This window comes from Medicago sativa, chromosome 5 (genome assembly GCF_051527215.1).
Source record: "Medicago sativa cultivar Bolivia chromosome 5, Bolivia_mono, whole genome shotgun sequence".
In the NCBI taxonomy this organism is placed as follows: Eukaryota; Viridiplantae; Streptophyta; class Magnoliopsida; order Fabales; family Fabaceae; genus Medicago; species Medicago sativa.
In genome coordinates this window covers 75,593,106-75,611,032 of record NC_140753.1, presented here as the reverse complement: position 1 = coordinate 75,611,032, position 17,927 = coordinate 75,593,106, and the positions used below count along the sequence as shown (strand labels likewise).

General features: G+C 33.3%; 4 protein-coding genes across 4 annotated transcripts; 3 read left to right on the top strand and 1 right to left on the bottom strand.

Annotated features, from left to right (window-relative positions):
• Window positions 1-4,011: 4,011 nt before the first annotated feature.
• Window positions 4,012-5,027, top strand: LOC146925051 (AT-hook motif nuclear-localized protein 1-like). The gene is made up of 3 exons (XM_085710019.1): window positions 4,012-4,314; window positions 4,412-4,540; window positions 4,648-5,027. Exons 1-3 carry the CDS (start codon window positions 4,144-4,146, stop codon window positions 4,810-4,812), a joined length of 465 nt encoding a protein of 154 aa, XP_085566145.1. The 5' UTR covers window positions 4,012-4,143; the 3' UTR covers window positions 4,813-5,027.
• A 276-nt stretch (window positions 5,028-5,303) lies between these two features.
• Window positions 5,304-9,661, bottom strand: LOC146925050 (uncharacterized). Its single transcript, XM_085711925.1, has 5 exons — window positions 9,317-9,661; window positions 6,967-7,025; window positions 5,988-6,116; window positions 5,719-5,879; window positions 5,304-5,528 (listed from the first exon to the last, which is right to left on the bottom strand). Exons 1-5 carry the CDS (start codon window positions 9,564-9,566, stop codon window positions 5,384-5,386), a joined length of 744 nt encoding a protein of 247 aa, XP_085568051.1. The 5' UTR covers window positions 9,567-9,661; the 3' UTR covers window positions 5,304-5,383.
• Window positions 9,662-11,643: 1,982 nt separating this feature from the next.
• On the top strand, window positions 11,644-14,557 carry LOC146925049 (uncharacterized). Its single transcript, XM_085710020.1, has 7 exons — window positions 11,644-11,777; window positions 11,872-11,920; window positions 12,670-12,815; window positions 12,934-13,071; window positions 13,471-13,609; window positions 13,720-14,180; window positions 14,305-14,557. The coding sequence occupies exons 1-5, from the start codon at window positions 11,745-11,747 to the stop codon at window positions 13,471-13,473; spliced, it is 369 nt and encodes a 122-aa protein (XP_085566146.1). The 5' UTR covers window positions 11,644-11,744; the 3' UTR covers window positions 13,474-13,609; window positions 13,720-14,180; window positions 14,305-14,557.
• LOC146925048 (uncharacterized) lies at window positions 13,501-17,828 on the top strand. The gene is made up of 5 exons (XM_085711924.1): window positions 13,501-13,615; window positions 13,720-13,806; window positions 13,946-14,001; window positions 14,305-14,379; window positions 16,897-17,828. Exons 1-5 carry the CDS (start codon window positions 13,501-13,503, stop codon window positions 17,659-17,661), a joined length of 1,098 nt encoding a protein of 365 aa, XP_085568050.1. The 3' UTR covers window positions 17,662-17,828.
• The last annotated feature ends 99 nt before the right edge of the window (window positions 17,829-17,927 follow it).

Sequence of the window (17,927 nt, the reverse complement as noted above, 5' to 3'; positions counted from 1 at the left end):
AGTGTACAATTGAAAAAAAAAATATTATTGCATTGAAAACTGAAAGTAACATTCATTTTAAAACAATTTTTTTTGCTAAAACGACATTTATCTTAAAGCGGAGGGAGTATTATTTATGGTCGTCTTTAAAGAGTTTTCCGGAAACATTCGTTAACATTTCTCATATTTTAAAATCAACGACGTGGAATGAAATAAGTGATGGAATATACTTTTTTCTGAGTTATTTAGTGTTTATTCTAGTTTGATTTGATGAATTCTTTACAAGTTATCCATCTTATATTCAACATTTAGATTCCTTGCATACAAAGAATCTCAATTCAATAGATAATTTAATGTGATTTGATGAATGTGAAAAAAAAAACTTCATTAAGAAAGAAGAGAAATGGGGAGAATAATTTTCTCATTAATATGAAAATGATTATGTGATTATATCAGTAGCTATACAAACTATTTATATCACAGATTCTAATAATAGCTAATTATGAGGCAATACATAAGGTTACAATGTAACAGTAGCTATCTTAATGATAAGGTAATTTGTAAGGTTATAAGGTACCAGAATGTGTCAATTAATTATAGGTAATATGCCCCCTCAAGCTGGACTATGGATGTCCATAAGTCCAAGCTTGGAGATCAAACCAGAAAATGCAGATGATGATAATTGTTTGGTTAGAACATCAGCTAGTTGAGCAGAAGAAGGCACTGGAAGAAGGTGAATGAGTCCGGATCGAATGCGTTCTCGAACAACATGACAATCGATTTCAATGTGCTTCGTCCGCTCATGGAAAGAAGGATTGTGTGCAAGGTAAATTGCCGATTTATTGTCACAATATACCATAGCAGGGGCATCAAACATAATTCCCAAATCTTTAAACAAATAATGCAACCATTGAAGCTCACAAGAAAGGCTAGCCAAAGCTCTATACTCCGCTTCAGAGCTAGACCGAGAAACTGTTGATTGTTTCTTTGATTCCATGAAATCAAAGAGGTACCAAGAAAAACACAATATCCGGTCATTGATTTGCGAGTAACAACACAAGTAGCCCAATCCGAGTCAGAGAAACCAGAAAGTTTGAGTGGAGAAGAAGAAGAAAAGAAAAGTCCTTTAGCAGGAGAAGCCTTAAGGTATCGAAGAACTTTAGTCGTAGCTTGAAAATGAACTTCATTTGGACTAGATACAAACTGACTCAGCTGCTGGACAGCAAAAGTGATGTCAGGTCTTGTGTTAGTGAGGTAGAGTAGTCGACCTATGAGTCGTCGATAAGCATACAGATCATTATAAGGAGGAGACTCGGAATCATGCAAAATCTATCATTGATATTGCAGACCATTCTGTTTCTGCTAATGCAGATCCTTTCATTGATATTGCAAAATCTATCATTTGGTTTGATCGTGCATCTGCTGTTTGGAACGATCTCGAGTTTAGGTTTTCTCATGGTTTTCCTCCGGGTTATCGGTCAAAAGGTGCTCTGATACCATGATGAATGTGAAAAAAAAACTTCATTAAGAAGAGAAATGGGGAGAATAATTTTCTCATTAATATGAAAATGATTATGTGATTATATCAGTAGCTATACAAACTATTTATATCACAGATTCTAATAGTAGCTAATTATGAGGCAATACATAAGGTTACAATGTAACAGTAGCTATCTTAATGATAAGGTAATTTGTAAGGTTATAAGGTAACAGAATGTGTCAATTAATTATAGGTAATATGATTTGAACATAGAACCTCATGCATGCTACTTAAGGAAGGATCTAGACATGCTGAATTTGGGACGGTCGTTTCTCCCAAGTGTTCTATGATACTTGAGCTGTTTGTGAAGATTCAATTTGGTCTCACACAAAATGTGCAGTTTTCAAATTAATCATCGACAAAATAAATTAATTTAGTCCGTCAATATTTTTTGTCAATCGATTTGTTTTCTTATCTTTGATTTGTTACTGTAGATACGTCTAGACGTATTACTGATTGCCACGTGTATTGTTTACAAAAATAAGAGACATCTAGGTCCTCACTTATTTTTTTAGGACAATTTGGTCCTTGTAACTTTTTTGGAAAAAATAGTCTAAGTTATTCATTTTTTTTTTCGATTTCTTCATAAAAAAATAAATGAAAATTGTTAATGCGATTTTTTTTATTAGGGTTGATTGTGGTTGCAACGACTGGAACGGTGGAGGGTGTACCTGCACACACTCCAATGCTTAAGTCAGTATTGAGTATAAGAATGTGGGTTAGAAGAGGTAGAAGAGTCTAACCTTGGGGACGACTCAGAATCCCCTTAGTGTGGAGGTGCACGTCTCGTCAGTGGGGCACACATGTGGCTTGTCGGTTACGAATTCAGGGGAATCGTAATCGTTGAGCGAGATTCGCGGGAGCATGGGCAAAGACGTTGCCATTCATGGGTCTCCGTTTCCTCCGAGCACACCCCTTGTAGGGAGGAGGTGTGTTACGAGTAAGATGGTCCAAATGTTGTATTTGGGTTGCTTTGAATTGGGCCTATGCCAATGGATCTGAGAGCATTTGCTCGGTCCAGAACATCAAACAAAAACATATAGGGAATTCAGAAAATCATAATCGTCTTTCATCATTCTTTTTTTGGTGATTCGTCTTTCATCATTCTTAATAAAAGTCTTATTTAATTTTCGATTGCATCCTAACTCTTTAACCTAAAATATTTATTGCAGATTGTCCTCGTGAGCTTAGCTCAGTTGGTATGAACAATGCATAAAATATGCAAGGTCCTATTTGCTAAACGTGAGGAATGAGATGATAAATAAAATTATTATTTTTTTGATGGTGTCCGGCGTTCGAACCTCGGACCTTGCAAATATTATACATTTGTCCTTACCAACTGAACTAAACTCACGGAGACAAATAAAATTATAATAGCGGAAAACAATTAATTTCGGTAAAAGTAAAAAATAATTATTTATTTTATTTTACTTAAAAAAAAGTATTTATTTTATTTGTGCGTGTGGGGAAAAATAACCAGTTTTTTTTTGTCAAAAGCATATAAAGACGGTATTGAATTTAGTCAAAACATATAATAAATTCATATTATTGACGGTATTGAATTTAGTCAAAACATATAATAAATTCATATTATTGACCTAAAATACTCCATTTTCCCCGGAGCATTGATATATAAATAAACAGTATACTAAAATACTAAAATATGATTCATCATCAATTATTGGTAGCTTATAATTTTATCTTCCAGTTTAATAGTTTTTTCTTTGATTGATTTTGGTGGTTTTTATAGACAAAATCGGGATACATAATCGATTGTGTCGATATTAACAAACAACCTGCTTTCGATCATCCTTTACTAAAGAATCATAAATTGCAGGTAAAATATTTTATTTCGGTAAATTAAATAAAAAGTTGTTACTTCTTTCTCTTTCAATGTTCATGTTTTTTTTCCTCTCTTTTGTGTTGTAGACAAAACCAAGTTTTGAAAGAAATTCTCCAACCAAACCCATTTACACACTAGAGAAAGTTAAGAGTCCAAAAGAAACCGTCCCTATCCGAAGGACAACCAAAGATGGTTTTATTTGAGGCAAATCTCTATTCAATGATCATAACCTAACTCAGAATAGTGTTGCTCATAGTTATGCAAGTTATCTCATTTATACCTGAAAAATCCAATTTCATAGTTTGTTTGTATCAATAAAATACAATGATTCATTATTGATTCATTATTGAATTCGTATGTGAATGCATTGATTTTGTAGTCCGCGGAAGTGTTTTTTATAAGTTCGGGTGGTCCATACTACTTGGTAAATGGAACTACTAATAACCAGATTTTTTTTTGGCCAAGATAGGTCTAGTCATTTATATGTTGAGAATGGTGTTAATAAAATTTCCGTCGGATGGCATGTGAGTTTTAATTTATCTTTTTATGTCAATCTTCTTTTATCCTAAAAACATGCATATAAATATAGTTTTATAATTTAAATAAATTTCACATTATATATATTTTTTTTTTGAAAGAAAGAGGTGTATAAATTTCACGTTATATAAAATGCTAACCAATCTTCCTTCAAAAATAAAATAAAAATACTAACCACAAAAATTGGTGGTTGAGTTAGGTAGATCATCCTATAGGATATTTTCCGGCACGTTTATTCTCCAACATGGACAAAGCTGATCAAGTGGGATGGGGTGGATCAACCGTAACTTCTGGAAATGCTGCTGCTCCTCCAATGGGATCGGGACATTTTCCAGATAACAAACTCATGGGATGCCCTCCTGGTTCTGGTGGGGGAAGATTCACCCCTCATATGATGAATTTGAATGCTGGCCAGGTAGCATAACATTAATTAACCAATCTTCATGTTCCATATGCAATTTTATATTTCATTTATTAAATATATGGTTTTTGAATTAATAATTGTTTTGTAGGATTTGGTGGCTGCTATATACAATCTATCTGAAGCATTTCCTTGTCGATCTGTTATCATAAATTCTTCAACCGATTCTGTATCAGAGGTTGGCATTCTTGATCCAAATGGTCCTCCTAACACGCGCCAGGTAATTAAAGGTCCAAAATCTGATAAAATTTTGCATCATATCGTATATATGTAAAACCCTTAATTTTTCTCTTATATCTTATAATTTGTGCGCGTGTATGCTTGCAGGGAAAATTTCACATACTTACTTTAGCCGTAAAATGTCTCGTTGATGATGATGGTCGTCATTGTCGTGCAAAGGCAATGTGTGTAGTTATATTGACCGATGATATAGGAATTACTTTCGGAAGTACTGCTGTGAATTCCCTCAAAGAAGCCGGACCTGTTGAGTAAGCAAATCAAATCATAGTCTATGGAATGATTAGTGATATTAACAATCTTTGCTTTAATTTCTTTACTAGTAACTGAAATCCACGTGAGACTTATATTTCAAATGATAGAACTTATATAAATTCCAATCAGTAGTGTTAAAAAGAGAGTGTAAAGCTGCACTCATTTGTTTCATTAAAGTGAATGTCTTGAATTAACAATCTTTATCTTCTGGTTAATCAGATTGTTGCATCCAGTTTTGTGACAAATGTCGCTAAGGAATCAATTGCAAGAGTTTGGCTACTGCTGCTGCTCGAAATGCTAATTCAGATTCACAAAAGGTTGTTGAAGAGTTAGAAGCTCGTAGAATGTTAGAAGGACAATCAAGTCGCCTTTCACCAACAACTGGACTTTTGCCACCAACTCCACCGACTGCAGATGGAAACATAAATCCCACAACATCAACTAGTACTGCGAATGATCATTCACAATACTAGTTGATGTTGTGGGATTTATGTTTCCATCTGCAGCCGGTGGAGTTGGTGGCAAAAGTCCAGTTGTTGGTGAAAGGCGACTTGACTGTCCTTCTAACATTCTACGAGCTTCTAACTCTTCGTGAATCTGAATTACCATTTCGAGCAGCAGCTGCAACAACCAAAATTCTTGCAGTTGATTCCTTAGCGATGCCTGTCACAAAACTGGATGCAACAATCTGATTAACCAGAAGATAAGGATTGTTAATTCAAGTCATTCACTTTAATAAAACAAACGAGTGCGGCTTTACACTCTCTTTTTAACACTACTGATTGAAATTTATATATGTTATACCATTTGGAATATAAGTCTCACATGAATTTCAGTTACTTGTAAAGAAATTAAAGCAAAGATTGTAAATATTACTAATCATTCCATAAACTATGATTTGCTTACTCAACAAGTCCGGCTGCTTTGAGGGAATTCACAGCAGTACTTCCGAAAGTAATTCCCTTATCATCGGTCAATATAAATCCACACGTTGCCTTTGAACGACAATGACGACCATCATCATCAACGAGACATTTTAAAGCTAAAGTAAGTATCTGAAATTTTCCCTGCAAAGCATACACGCGTACAAATTATAAGATATGAGAGAAATATTAAGGGATCTACATATATACGATATGATGCAAAATTTTATCAGATTTTGGACCTTTAATTACCTGGCGTGTGTTAGGAGGACCATTTGGCTCAAAGATGCCAACCTCTGATACAAAACCGGTTGCAGAATTTATGATAACAGATCGACGAGGAAATGCTTCAGATAGATTGTATATAGAATCCACCAAATCCTACAAAACAATTATTAATTCAAAAACCATATATTTTTAATAAATGAAATATAAAATTGCATATGGAACGTGAAGATTGGTTAGTTAATGTTATGCTACCTGGCCAGCATTCAAATTCATCATATGAGGGGTGAATCTTCCCCCACCAGAACCAGGAGGGCGTCCCAACAGTTTCCATATCTCGATCGGTAAGATGACCGACGTTAGTTGATGTGACATGTTTGTTGCATTTTCCCATCACATGTCGTATGTTGGACCATATTCCGATCAGCAGAGGGGAGGAGGTTGAACTATTGATGAAATATATTGCATATGATCCCAAGGAAGCTAAAAAGAAATGCCATAGCATGAGAGGTGCTCACGTGAGATTCAGTTACAATCAAGGAGTATCTGTTGTATTTGGTGAGCACCACTATTTTCGATGATAAAGTGCCACTTATGTTGATGTTGTATTCTTGTAGTAACGGAATAGCCACATGAGCCACTTATGCTGGTTCTAAATATAATTGCTAATAGAAATTATGATTAAGCTGAAATTGTGTATTTGTTTTCAATGGATATTGCCATTTCGTCACACCAGTGCAGGTTGCCCTACCAATGGTGAGACCTTTACCAAAAATGATTTCAGAAAGTGGAGCCCTATGCTATCAAAGTAGTCCTCAAACAAACAATCAGATAGTGTTGATTCAATGGTTTATGTGTACTTCATTCAAATGAACTATTTTCCAAAATAAATTCAGAATAAATTATATTAAAATTGAAATATATAACAAAAAATTGCTACTATAACAAATTTGTTCACTGTATACTAGAGTAGCATAATCATAAAAGCCACAAAATTTTCATTCACAATATTCCATGTTACAAGTTTCACATCATCCACGTCTAAAGTGTCGGAATTATTCAGAACTGAAATATGACCATCTTAATAGGTGACAGTAAATGCATCATGGCATGGGAATTAAATTCAATTACAAGAAAATAAAAGAAATCATTGATGTCTTTTGGAATCATTTCCTGAATCTTTGCACAAACTAATCGCGAATAGGACTCCAAATGTCCTCTTCAGAAGGAGACTTTTATGTCCTGATCATTTTCTGCACTAGTTGTTGTTGAACGAATTCTAATGCTCATGTCGTTCACCAGATAACCTTTAATGCCATGATGATTGAAATCTTTTTTCGTAGCATCTATTAAATTTCCATAAATCCTTGCTTTGCAGGACATACACAACTGTTTAAGCAACATATAATCAAACAAAAACAAAGTAAAATTCATTGATGTCAACTCTGCAATAGTTCTATGGTTCCACTGTAGCCGCTATTTGACAACATTTTGTCTAAATACCACTACGCTATAGCAGTATAGTGCCACTATATAGCTACTATTTCACAACAATTATGAGATTTACATAAATTTCCCAACTAGGATGAATCAGAGGCCAAAATTATCAAACTACTATATTATTGCAGCAACCATAATAATACGAGACACATGAAACTTCTGCTTGGTTATCTCCTGATATGAAACATATCATACATTTAGAGTCCTTACATTGAACCTAAATAATTTATCTCAAATATTTATTACATCTCCGTTCAGATTTCCTTAATTTTGAAATCCAAAAAACCTAGGAATTCAAATAATGTTTCAGTAATCGACTTCATCATTCTGAACGGAACACAAATATTGATATGTCTCTGCAAAAGCATTTTTTGTTTTCATGTTCACTCCAAAAGTCTCTTTTCTCCGTGGACATAAACAAGTCTTCCCCTCTTTTTAATCGCAACCCATTGGCAACACTTGAAACCTGAGTCAACACTTATACTTTCAAGGATGAGAGTCCCCTGAGACTAAACACAGTCAAGTGTATCCTCTTGGTGGCCATGATTCCCTAACTAGAATTGTATAAATTTACTACTTCTATTATATCAAATTCTGCAAGTAATAATAACAAGCTATCAAATTATTTTTCAAATAAATTCAGAACAAGTTATATTATAATATATTGTAAAAAATACTGAATCATTGCACTACATATTCATATTGTAAGAAATTATTGCACTGCATATCATAAAAAATGCTATAGAAATCCTACAGAAATCATTCCTTATGTTACAAGTTTTACATCCACATCAATATCAGAACTATTTAGAACTGAAATATATCATCATTTATTCTACAAAAGAACTATATCTTGGAATGCATTAAATTCATCTAATCACCCTTCCAAAAATCAACTGAAAAGAAAAGGAAACAATTATGGTTTTTAGGAATATCATTTGATGAATCTATATACAACATATACACCAAAACTAATCAAGAAATTTTTGATTTTCTACAAAATTAGAAGCTTAATTTCAACTCTCCTCTACAGAAGGAGACTTCCAAGTCCTCATTATTTGCAGTACTAGTTGTTGTGGGAATTATTCGTCCATCTGCCGCTGGAGGAGTTGTTGGCGAAAGGCGACTCGTTTGTCTTTCTACTAACTTTCCAGAAGCGTCTAATTCTTTGGCATCCTTTCCTAAATCTGACTTAATGCTTGGAGCAGGAGCCGCAGCAGTAGATACTCCAACTGTTTTCTTCTCTTTCTTCAGTTCCTTGGAAGTATCCGAAATAATATGATTAATCAATAGATAAAGATTGTTTATTCAATATACTCGCTTTTAATAAAACGAATTGCATTTGACTTTCTCTAACACTCTCTTTCTAACACACTATTTATTATTCAATTGAAATTCATCTAAGTTCTACCATTTTGAATATAAATCTGACATGAATTTCAGTCAATAGTAAAGATTGTTAACAAGATTTCCTTACTTCAACAGGGCCGGCAGCTATAAGGCGACCCATGTCGACACTTTCAAAATTGTTTCCATACTGATCATGAAAGGAAACGGAGCATCTTGCATATTTGCGACTAGGATGACCATCTTCACTACTGAGACATAGTATAGATAAAGAAGTCATATAAGATTTTTCCTGAATGTAGGAAATTGAAACAAACAAATAAATAAATTAATACTATAAAAGAGAAAAAGAAGTTTACATAATATAAGATGCAAATTTTAATTTAATGAGATTTGAAGCTTGAATTAATTACCATGCACTTGTAAGAGCCATATTGATCACGAATGAAAACGTCTGATATAGAACCGGTTGCAGCAATTACGCTAACAAATCTACGATGATCATATGCCGCAGATAGTTGGTATATAGCATTCACCACATGCTGCAAAATAATTAATGGTATGCAGATTGCCAGGAGGGCTTCCATTTCTTTTCTTGGAAGAAATTGTAGTTTCATAAGGTCCTTCTAATTTTCTCTTCTCTGGCGTTATGTTGATAGAAGAATCCAGTGGGAATGTTGAGGAATCACTAGTGCCGCCACCACCTTCCTTCAGAAGGTCCTTCTTTTTTGGTGTCTCGTTCTTAAGATGCTTCTCCATTTTTTGGTCACAAGAAGAATAAATTTTGATTTTTGAAATCTGTAACTAATGTCAAGAATGTGAAGAAAGAGAGAGATAAATGAAGTTGCTAGCTACGAAGGAACTATGTAATTAACTACCATCTTTCTGATGAGAAGTTGAAGAATTACAGTCAGTGCCTCCCTCATTCAATGATATATCATCATCGCCACTTTCTTTCTGATGATCCTCCTCCATTTTTGCACCTCCCAGATTCATTGCTGCATTATCACCACCACCACTAGCCTCTTTCAGTAGTATAACTGATCATCTTTTGTGTCACGTTCTTAAGATCCTTCTCCATTGTTTGGTCACAAGAAGAATCAAAATCAAGAAAGTAACTATGGAATTTGAAGAGTGAGAATGAGAGAGAGAGATGGATTTGATTTGTATGTACACAGGGAATTATATTTATAGTACATAACAAGAGACCCTTCGCTTTCTTCAACTACAATGGATGAAGTTGGATGCATTTTTCGAGACATACAATAATCTGATGAAGTTGATATAATAACATGTCTCTCACAACGTGCTAATTAGCACTAGCTAAGAGCTAGAATTAGTTCCTCGGTATGAACTTAACGCTAGAAACTGACATTTCAAAAATCATATGCGAAATCTAGAATAACAGACTTTTGTTGCTTCAATGTTTTGCTCGGATGAGCTTGGTTGGTTTTGAAGGTTCTTTCCCCTCACGTTGTTTTTATGTAACAAATCTCAGAGCCCTTATCATCCATTGAAATTTCCTTACAAAATAACTCTAAAATAAAATTGCAAATATTTTAGTTTGACCACTATGCAGACTCTAAAAAAAAAATATAGATACCATATGATAATGACTATACAAGCATTACGAGAATAGGCGAGATTTTAATGTTGGTTAAAATGTGAAATTGAATATGGAAAATTTCACAATGTAACAATTAGTACATTAAGCATTTGAGAGACATTTTCTAAAAATTAATTAAAGAATGCAAATAAAAGATGTATATGAAAATTTCATGATTTTTGTATAATCATTAACATGTGATGTTACCGTGTAAGTAAATTTCAATAGAGGATAAGAACTCCGTAGTTTATCTCGTAAAAACACATCATGCAAGTCGATGTACTAAGGGGGAACATTCAAAGCCAACCAAGTTTATACAAGCAACACATTGAAACAGAAAAACTCTTTGTTATACTTTTGATAGCATTTGATGAAATGTCAACCTCTAGGGTTAAGTTCATGCCGAGGAAAATAATATCCATTATCAATAACCTCAATGAATTAATCAACCATAGAGGAGTTTTCAACAACTCACCTTAACAAATGAAAGAGTATGAGATGAGATTTTTGGCTGCCATAGCTACTATTTGCATTAGGGTTTCTTCCACAGTTTTAAACAACTGCGTTTCGCTTCATGTTTCAGGCCCACTGGTTGTTCCAGAAGCCCATAAAAATTACACAAAAGCCGCTTTTTAGGAGATGCTATCAATAGCCCCTAATATTCTACCCACATCCCCCCTTTTTCCTCAAAAACTAAAATTTCCACCCCAAAAAAACGTATAAAGTTAACACTAAACTATAGTGATTTGATTTAAATAAAATAAAATATTGGTCATATTAGTTAAAAAAATCATATTAACGACTTTTAATTTTTTTTTTTAAATTTACAGGGGTATAAGTAAAATTATTGCAAGGATATAAAAATCAAAATGATCCATATTTGCATGGATCAAAATCATATTTTAGGCTAAATTAAATTTTGAAAACATTTTTTATGGATTTTTTTTATAATATGTTAAAAATTGTGTGTACTCTTAGAGTCTATCTTTATCTATTCTATATATAAAAGTTGTCCCAAGCAGTCATTGTTGCCCTAATTTCACCGTTGCCCTAATGCTTATAATTACTAATTTACCCTAACCAAAAATTTAATTATTTTAGCCCTAATTAAACCTAAACCCTAATGACTAAAATTCCTGTTTTACCCTAACCTATTTAATTAAGAGATAAATTTAAAAATCGTATTACTCCTATTACTACTATTTGTCTCTTCTCACAATTCCTCACTCTCTCTCTCTGCTATTTCCAGAACCCTAATTCTCTCTCAGTCGCAGGGTTTTGAATAGCTTCCGCCTCATCCCCCAATTTCTCATTCTTCCTTTCTGTTCATTATGCCTAAATCAAGCAAGAAATCCGCTACCAAAGCATGCTTTTTTCATCAATCTATTGTTAATTTAAGGTTTTGTTGTTGTTTGTTGTAATTTGCTGATTTTTTGTTTGCTTTTGATTTGTTTGTAGGTTGATGCTGCTCCTGTTGTTGTTTCTCCAGTGAAGTCTGGAAAGAAAGGTACCAGTACCCCCTTTACTTTTCTGATTCGATTTTTAGCTTAAAGATGATTTTTAACTGTTTTTGATTTGAATTTTATTTGATTTGATTCATGGGTTTTAGCTTTGAAGTGTTGGTTTTGATTAAAGATGATATTTTTACTTGGTTTAATTTGAATTTTATTGTTTTTGATTCATGGGTTTTAACTTTTTAAGTGTTATTAATTTCTATAGCTCAGAGAGTCATCTATATGATTTTTTTTGTTGTTCTGAGTTTTTTAATTTATTTTTGAAACTTGATTTTTTAAAGATATTATTTTTGCTTTGTTTTAGTTGAATTTCATTAGTTTTGATTCATGAGTTTTGAGAGTCGATTATTTTTTCTGTCCATCGAGACATTTATACGATTTACTGGTGTTTTATGTTATGAAGTTAGGTTCTACATGTATTATTGTGTGTTAATGTTAGTATAGATGTTGATTGGTCAAACTGATTTCTCGGAAAGATGAAGCTTGGTTCTCCCCCAATTTTGTCTGATGTTATTATGTTGTATTTTCTGATGTTGATTGTATAGGCTTGAACCGAATTAACCAAAATCTAGAAGCATGGTTCTCCTTCAATATTATTTGATGTTCTGATATTGATCATGATGTGCAATGTTATAGAGTTGTTGATTAGTTGAACTGATTTTAAAGTGAATTTTTTTTCTCTGATTATTTTTTTATGTTCTGATGTCGGTTTTCTTATTGGGCTATTTTCACTTTGATATAGGCAAGAGGCAGGCTGAGGAAGAAGTCAAGGCAGTGAGTGCAAAGAAGCAAGGGGTAGAAGAGGTTGCCGCCAAGCAAAAGGCGTTGAAGGTAGTCAAGAAGGAGGAAAGTAGTTTGGAGGAATCCTCTGAGGAATCTGAGGATGAGGTATTATATTTCACTGCATATGCTTTAACGCATTTCGAATGGTACTGATCATGTATTTGTTTGTTATTGTTATTGTTATGTTATTGATTTATGTCATGTTAATTTTACGTGGTCTCAGAAACCTGTTGCAAAAGCTCCTGCTCCTTCAAAGAAGATCCCAACTAAAAATGGGAATGTGAAGAAAGCCCAGCCAGAGACCACTTCAGAGGAATCTGACTCTGATGACAGCTCCTCTTCCGATGAGGAAGAAGTGAAAGTGAGTGCAGCAAATTTAAAGAGACATCTTGAAGTTTATTGCATGATATTCCTTTGATTTATATCTTAAACATTAAAGAGACATCTTGAAGTTTATTGCATGATATTTCTTTGATTTATATCTTAAACACTGTGTTGGCAACCTATTGTTCTGTTTTTTAAAACGCCTCTATAATTCACTTTTTAGAAGGAAAAAAAAAAAACGAACCACTATTTTGTTGCTCACACTTTATACGTATTACTCCTGTTTTGTTTCCAACCCAAAAATCCTTTCTCCTATTCTTGACCTATGGCTGGAAGAAACTCTCCTCTCCTATCACTGCCTAACTGGTAAACACTTCAACACATGTGTAATTATTTTTTTGTTGCGGTTTAAATTTTTTTGTTGCGGTTTATACAGTAAAATTTCGATATTCCTGCGGTTGATTCCATGAAAGACGACTTCGACTTCGCCGGTGCCGGCGATAATCCAATTCTCAAGGTCGGTGAAAAAAAGGAAATCGGAAAGCATGGTTTGAAGAAGAAGCTTCTCAAAGAAGGTGAAGGTTGGGATGCTCATGATGTTGGCGATACCTATGTTCTTTCTTCGTTGATTTAATTGAATTGAATTGAATTAAACTTTTACTGATTTTTTTTTTCTTCTGTGTAGTTCATTATACTGGAACGTTGCTTGATGGTATGAAGTTTGATTCTAGCAGAGATAGGGGAACTACTTTCAATTTCACTCTTGGACAAGGTTAGTGCATTGGAACGACGGTGTTTTGATTTTTGTTATTTTAATTGGATCCGTTAATTTCTATGTTTGATTTAGGTTATGTTTGGATATGCAATTGTAATTTAGTTAAGCACTTATTGAAAAGTGCTTATCATATCAGGTTACTATAAGTCCTTATCACCTTCCATCTGCCTATCTATTATTATTCTTGAAGAGGTAAATTTTTAAAAGTCAGGCAACATTTTTTTGTCATCAATAACATATTGTTGGTTCTATTTCTGATCGATTTCAAACAATAAAAAGCAGGAATTGTCTATATGACGAAACTGAAAAAATTGATTCCTTTTGTAGTTATCAGCAAATGAGATAGGATCCCTATTATGAGGAAATTAAAGGTGAGTTATTATTTGAGCATGTAGAAGTGATTTCTAAGCCATTTGTGAAGAAAATAAAAGATTATTTGCTACTTACTTTTGATATTGTGGATTGATGTAACTGAAAACTTTTGATGATTTGCAGCTAGATTTTGAGAGTCAAATGAAATTAAAAGCATGGCAGGCACAAAACATCCCACATCGTACTATTATCAGGCAAGTGGGTACTAGAGAATTCATAGGAGTTGTTGCCCTATGACAGTGTCTACATATGGTTGTTTTAATTGGCTAATAGATTTTTATAGTCTTCTTTAACTCGATGTTTGTATTGGTCTTCTGATGTTTTTTTAAAAATAGTTTGGCTCCTCAGTGTAGTTAGCTTTGGTTTGTTTTCTTTGGAATGGTTTCTTATGCTCTCTTGGTTCTTATCTCCTTTTGTTTCTTTTAGTGCTCCTGCATAAATACTGTGTTTTTTGTTCTATTTCTGATTGATTTCAAACAACAAGAAGCATGATTTGTCTATATGATGAAACTGAAAGAATTGATTCCTTTTGTAGTTATCAGTAAATGAGATAGGATCCCTATTATGGCTCATCAGTGTAGTTAGCTTTGGTTTGTTTTCTTTGGAATGGTTTCTTATGCTCTCTTGGTTCTTATCTCCTTTTGTTTCTTTTAGTGCTCCTGCATAACTACTGTGTTTCCTTTTGTCTCTTTATAATGTGTATATTAATGTTATGTAGTCTCAAAACTACAAGTAGTCCTTACCAAAGTCAGTTTTGTACCTTAGTGGATTAGTTGTTGCGAGTAGCATGTCATGGAAGAAAATCAACGCATAGTAAATGGCAATTGAAGGAATTTATTTGCTGCTGTCAAGAGTATGCTTATTTTGTGAGTAAAAGTTTGGAACTATTTGTTGATTGTAATTTTTATAAGTGATCAATTAAGTTTTGGACACTTAAATGTAAAATTAATTTTATAGTGTTTTTTGGTGAAATGGATATCAATTTGTTTGAATTGCATATTGTTGACATAAGTAAACTAAGCTCATAGCTTTTTGGGAAGATATTGTGGTAGCATATTTCAGTCATTGGCCATAGCAGGTTCAGCTGGTTTTGTGTTGCTATCGTTGTAATGTAAATTCTAGAATATAACGTAGGAGTGTGAAGCAAGATTTCTCATCTTTGTTGATTTAAGCATGGTCTGTTTGTAAGGCTTGGAATTGGTTTTGCTAACAGTGGCAATAACAGGTTTCGCCGGTAGTGTTTTAATTTTTGGATTCATGTAAATATTATAATATATGTATTGATGTGAAACAACTTTTCTCATTTGATTTAAGCATGGTTTCTTTTGATTCATGTCTGCCGCTTGCATTGATTATGTGGAGGGAGGTGGCCTTGGTGTGTCTTCTTGCATAAGAAGGTTGATTTGCTTTAGTATCTTTATGTTTTTTGGTGTCTAAAGTTAGATGGAGCGGTGTGTTGAAGTTGATTTGAAAACCAATTAAAATTCATCTTTTATTAAAAGAAATGTGAACATGATGTGAGCTGAATGTAATTGTTTAGAGTTGTAACAAAAAAAAAAAATTGTTTAGAGTAATTAAAAGTCATGTACTATTAAGAAGAGAAAATCTGAACATGATGTGTGCTAAATGTAATTGTTTAGTGATATGCCAAATACAGGAGGATTGATTGTTGACCACAATTTTTTTTTATGTTTACCTTGGTAACAAAATTCTTAATTGATCGATCATTTTGAAAGAAAACAAAAATCTTAAATCCATTTACAAAAAGCATAATAACGATATATCATATATATATATGGAAATTTATGCTATAATAAACCCCAAGGTTATCCCACAAAGATTGTATGCATATATTATTTGACACCATATGATATACGATGATTTTTAGCCGGTGTCTTACGATGAAACAAAACTACAATGTTTGAAACTTCTTGCATAGAGGCTTTGTGTAGCAATTTCAGAGCATTTTTGTTTTTGATTTGAAAACTAAATTAATTGAGTTGGTGACATGAGTTTTTAAAACAAATGATGGTGCTGTGCCATGTTGGCCGATGCTTTTATCCTACTGCCTTGGTGTAGCGCAACGAAATGCTTGATATAACAAGAAGATAATGTGCAGTCAAGACTAAAAAAAGGTGTATACTTGATCTGAGTTTGTCATTGCTAATTTTAATGCATCACTACTTTTTATTCCTCTACCATGTTTCAATTCTTCAGAACCCCTATACCTTCTGATAGTTCTTTTATGTTTGAGTAACACATATATATATATTGGTCTTCTATTCTTCCTCACTATGTCAGCTTCTATCGTAACAAATTTTGTAGCAATGGATTTAAATTGTTAACTATTTTCTTATTAATACAATGCAATTTAAGTTGTTCATGCTTTTTCTTATCATGGTATCAATCTTTTTTCAAGATAATTTCTTTCTATCACCGTGCTTATGTTTTGTTTGCTATTGGACTCCAATAAAAAGTTGTCAAATAAGAATCAATGATTTGTAATTTAAATGAAAAAATTTAACGGGATATACTAACTAAGTCATGTCGATGAAGGTTGACTAATTTGATAAAAATTTGACATAAGGTTTATGTCAAGATGATAAGACTAATCTAATACATTTTTATCATATGATCCCTAAAATACAGTTTTATCATATGACTTATTTCACGACATTTTTTTATTACAATATAATTTATTCGTGCATGTTTTAGTCGGAAATCCCGTGCGACTTGCTTATTCCAAGTTCAGGTAATCCTATTGCATCTATTGTTGAAAGCACTTACCCAAATTTGTTAGGAAACATTGGTAAATCAGAATATTTTCAAAGTAGAGCAATATTGGCACCAAAGAATACAATTGTTGATCAGGTTAATGATTATGTGTTAGACTTGATTCCTGGCGAGGAGAAAATTTATTTGAGTTATGATACACCTTATCATAAAAACCTAGGCGGTGACGCACTAGACGACATCCACACGCCTGAATTTCTCAACACCATTGTTGCCTCCGGATTGCCAAACCATAGGATTCGATTGAAAGTAGGAGTACCTGTGATGTTATTGAGGACCATAGATCAAAATTTGGGCTTATGTAACGGTACAAGATTGATTATTACAAAGATGGGTAAATTTGTGCTTGAGGCAGAGATAATATCTGGGTCTAATATAGGTGAAAAGGTGTTTATTCCAAGGTTATCGCTAGAACCGTCTGATACTAGAATTCCGTTCAAGTTTAAACGAAGGCAGTTTCCGTTGTCCGTCTCATTTGCAATGACTATTAACAAGAGTCAGGGTCAGTCTTTGAAAAATGTTGGTGTCTATCTACCGTCTCCTGTTTTTTCACATGGACAATTGTACGTCGCAGTATCGAGGGTTACTTCGAGGGATGGTTTAAAGATGTTGATCAATGACGAGGACGGTCAAGATACTAATGTGACATCAAATGTGGTCTACAAAGAAGTTTTCCGTAATGTGTAGCACTTGGTTTTGTAGTCATGTTTTTATTGCATTTTGGTACTATTTTTATGTCGACAGACGTTGGATTTTCTTTTTTCAATAAACTATGTCATGTTACCGTAACAGGGTTGATGTCGTGGAAATTGTTTAATATGGTGCATTACAAAGGTTTCTGACGATTTATTTTATGAATTGAATTATACTATTTTTTGGTTTCAAGTAAAATGATCTCTTTCACATTTGCGCTATAATTTTTCTTTTGTATGACCCGTGCGGAAGCACGGGTC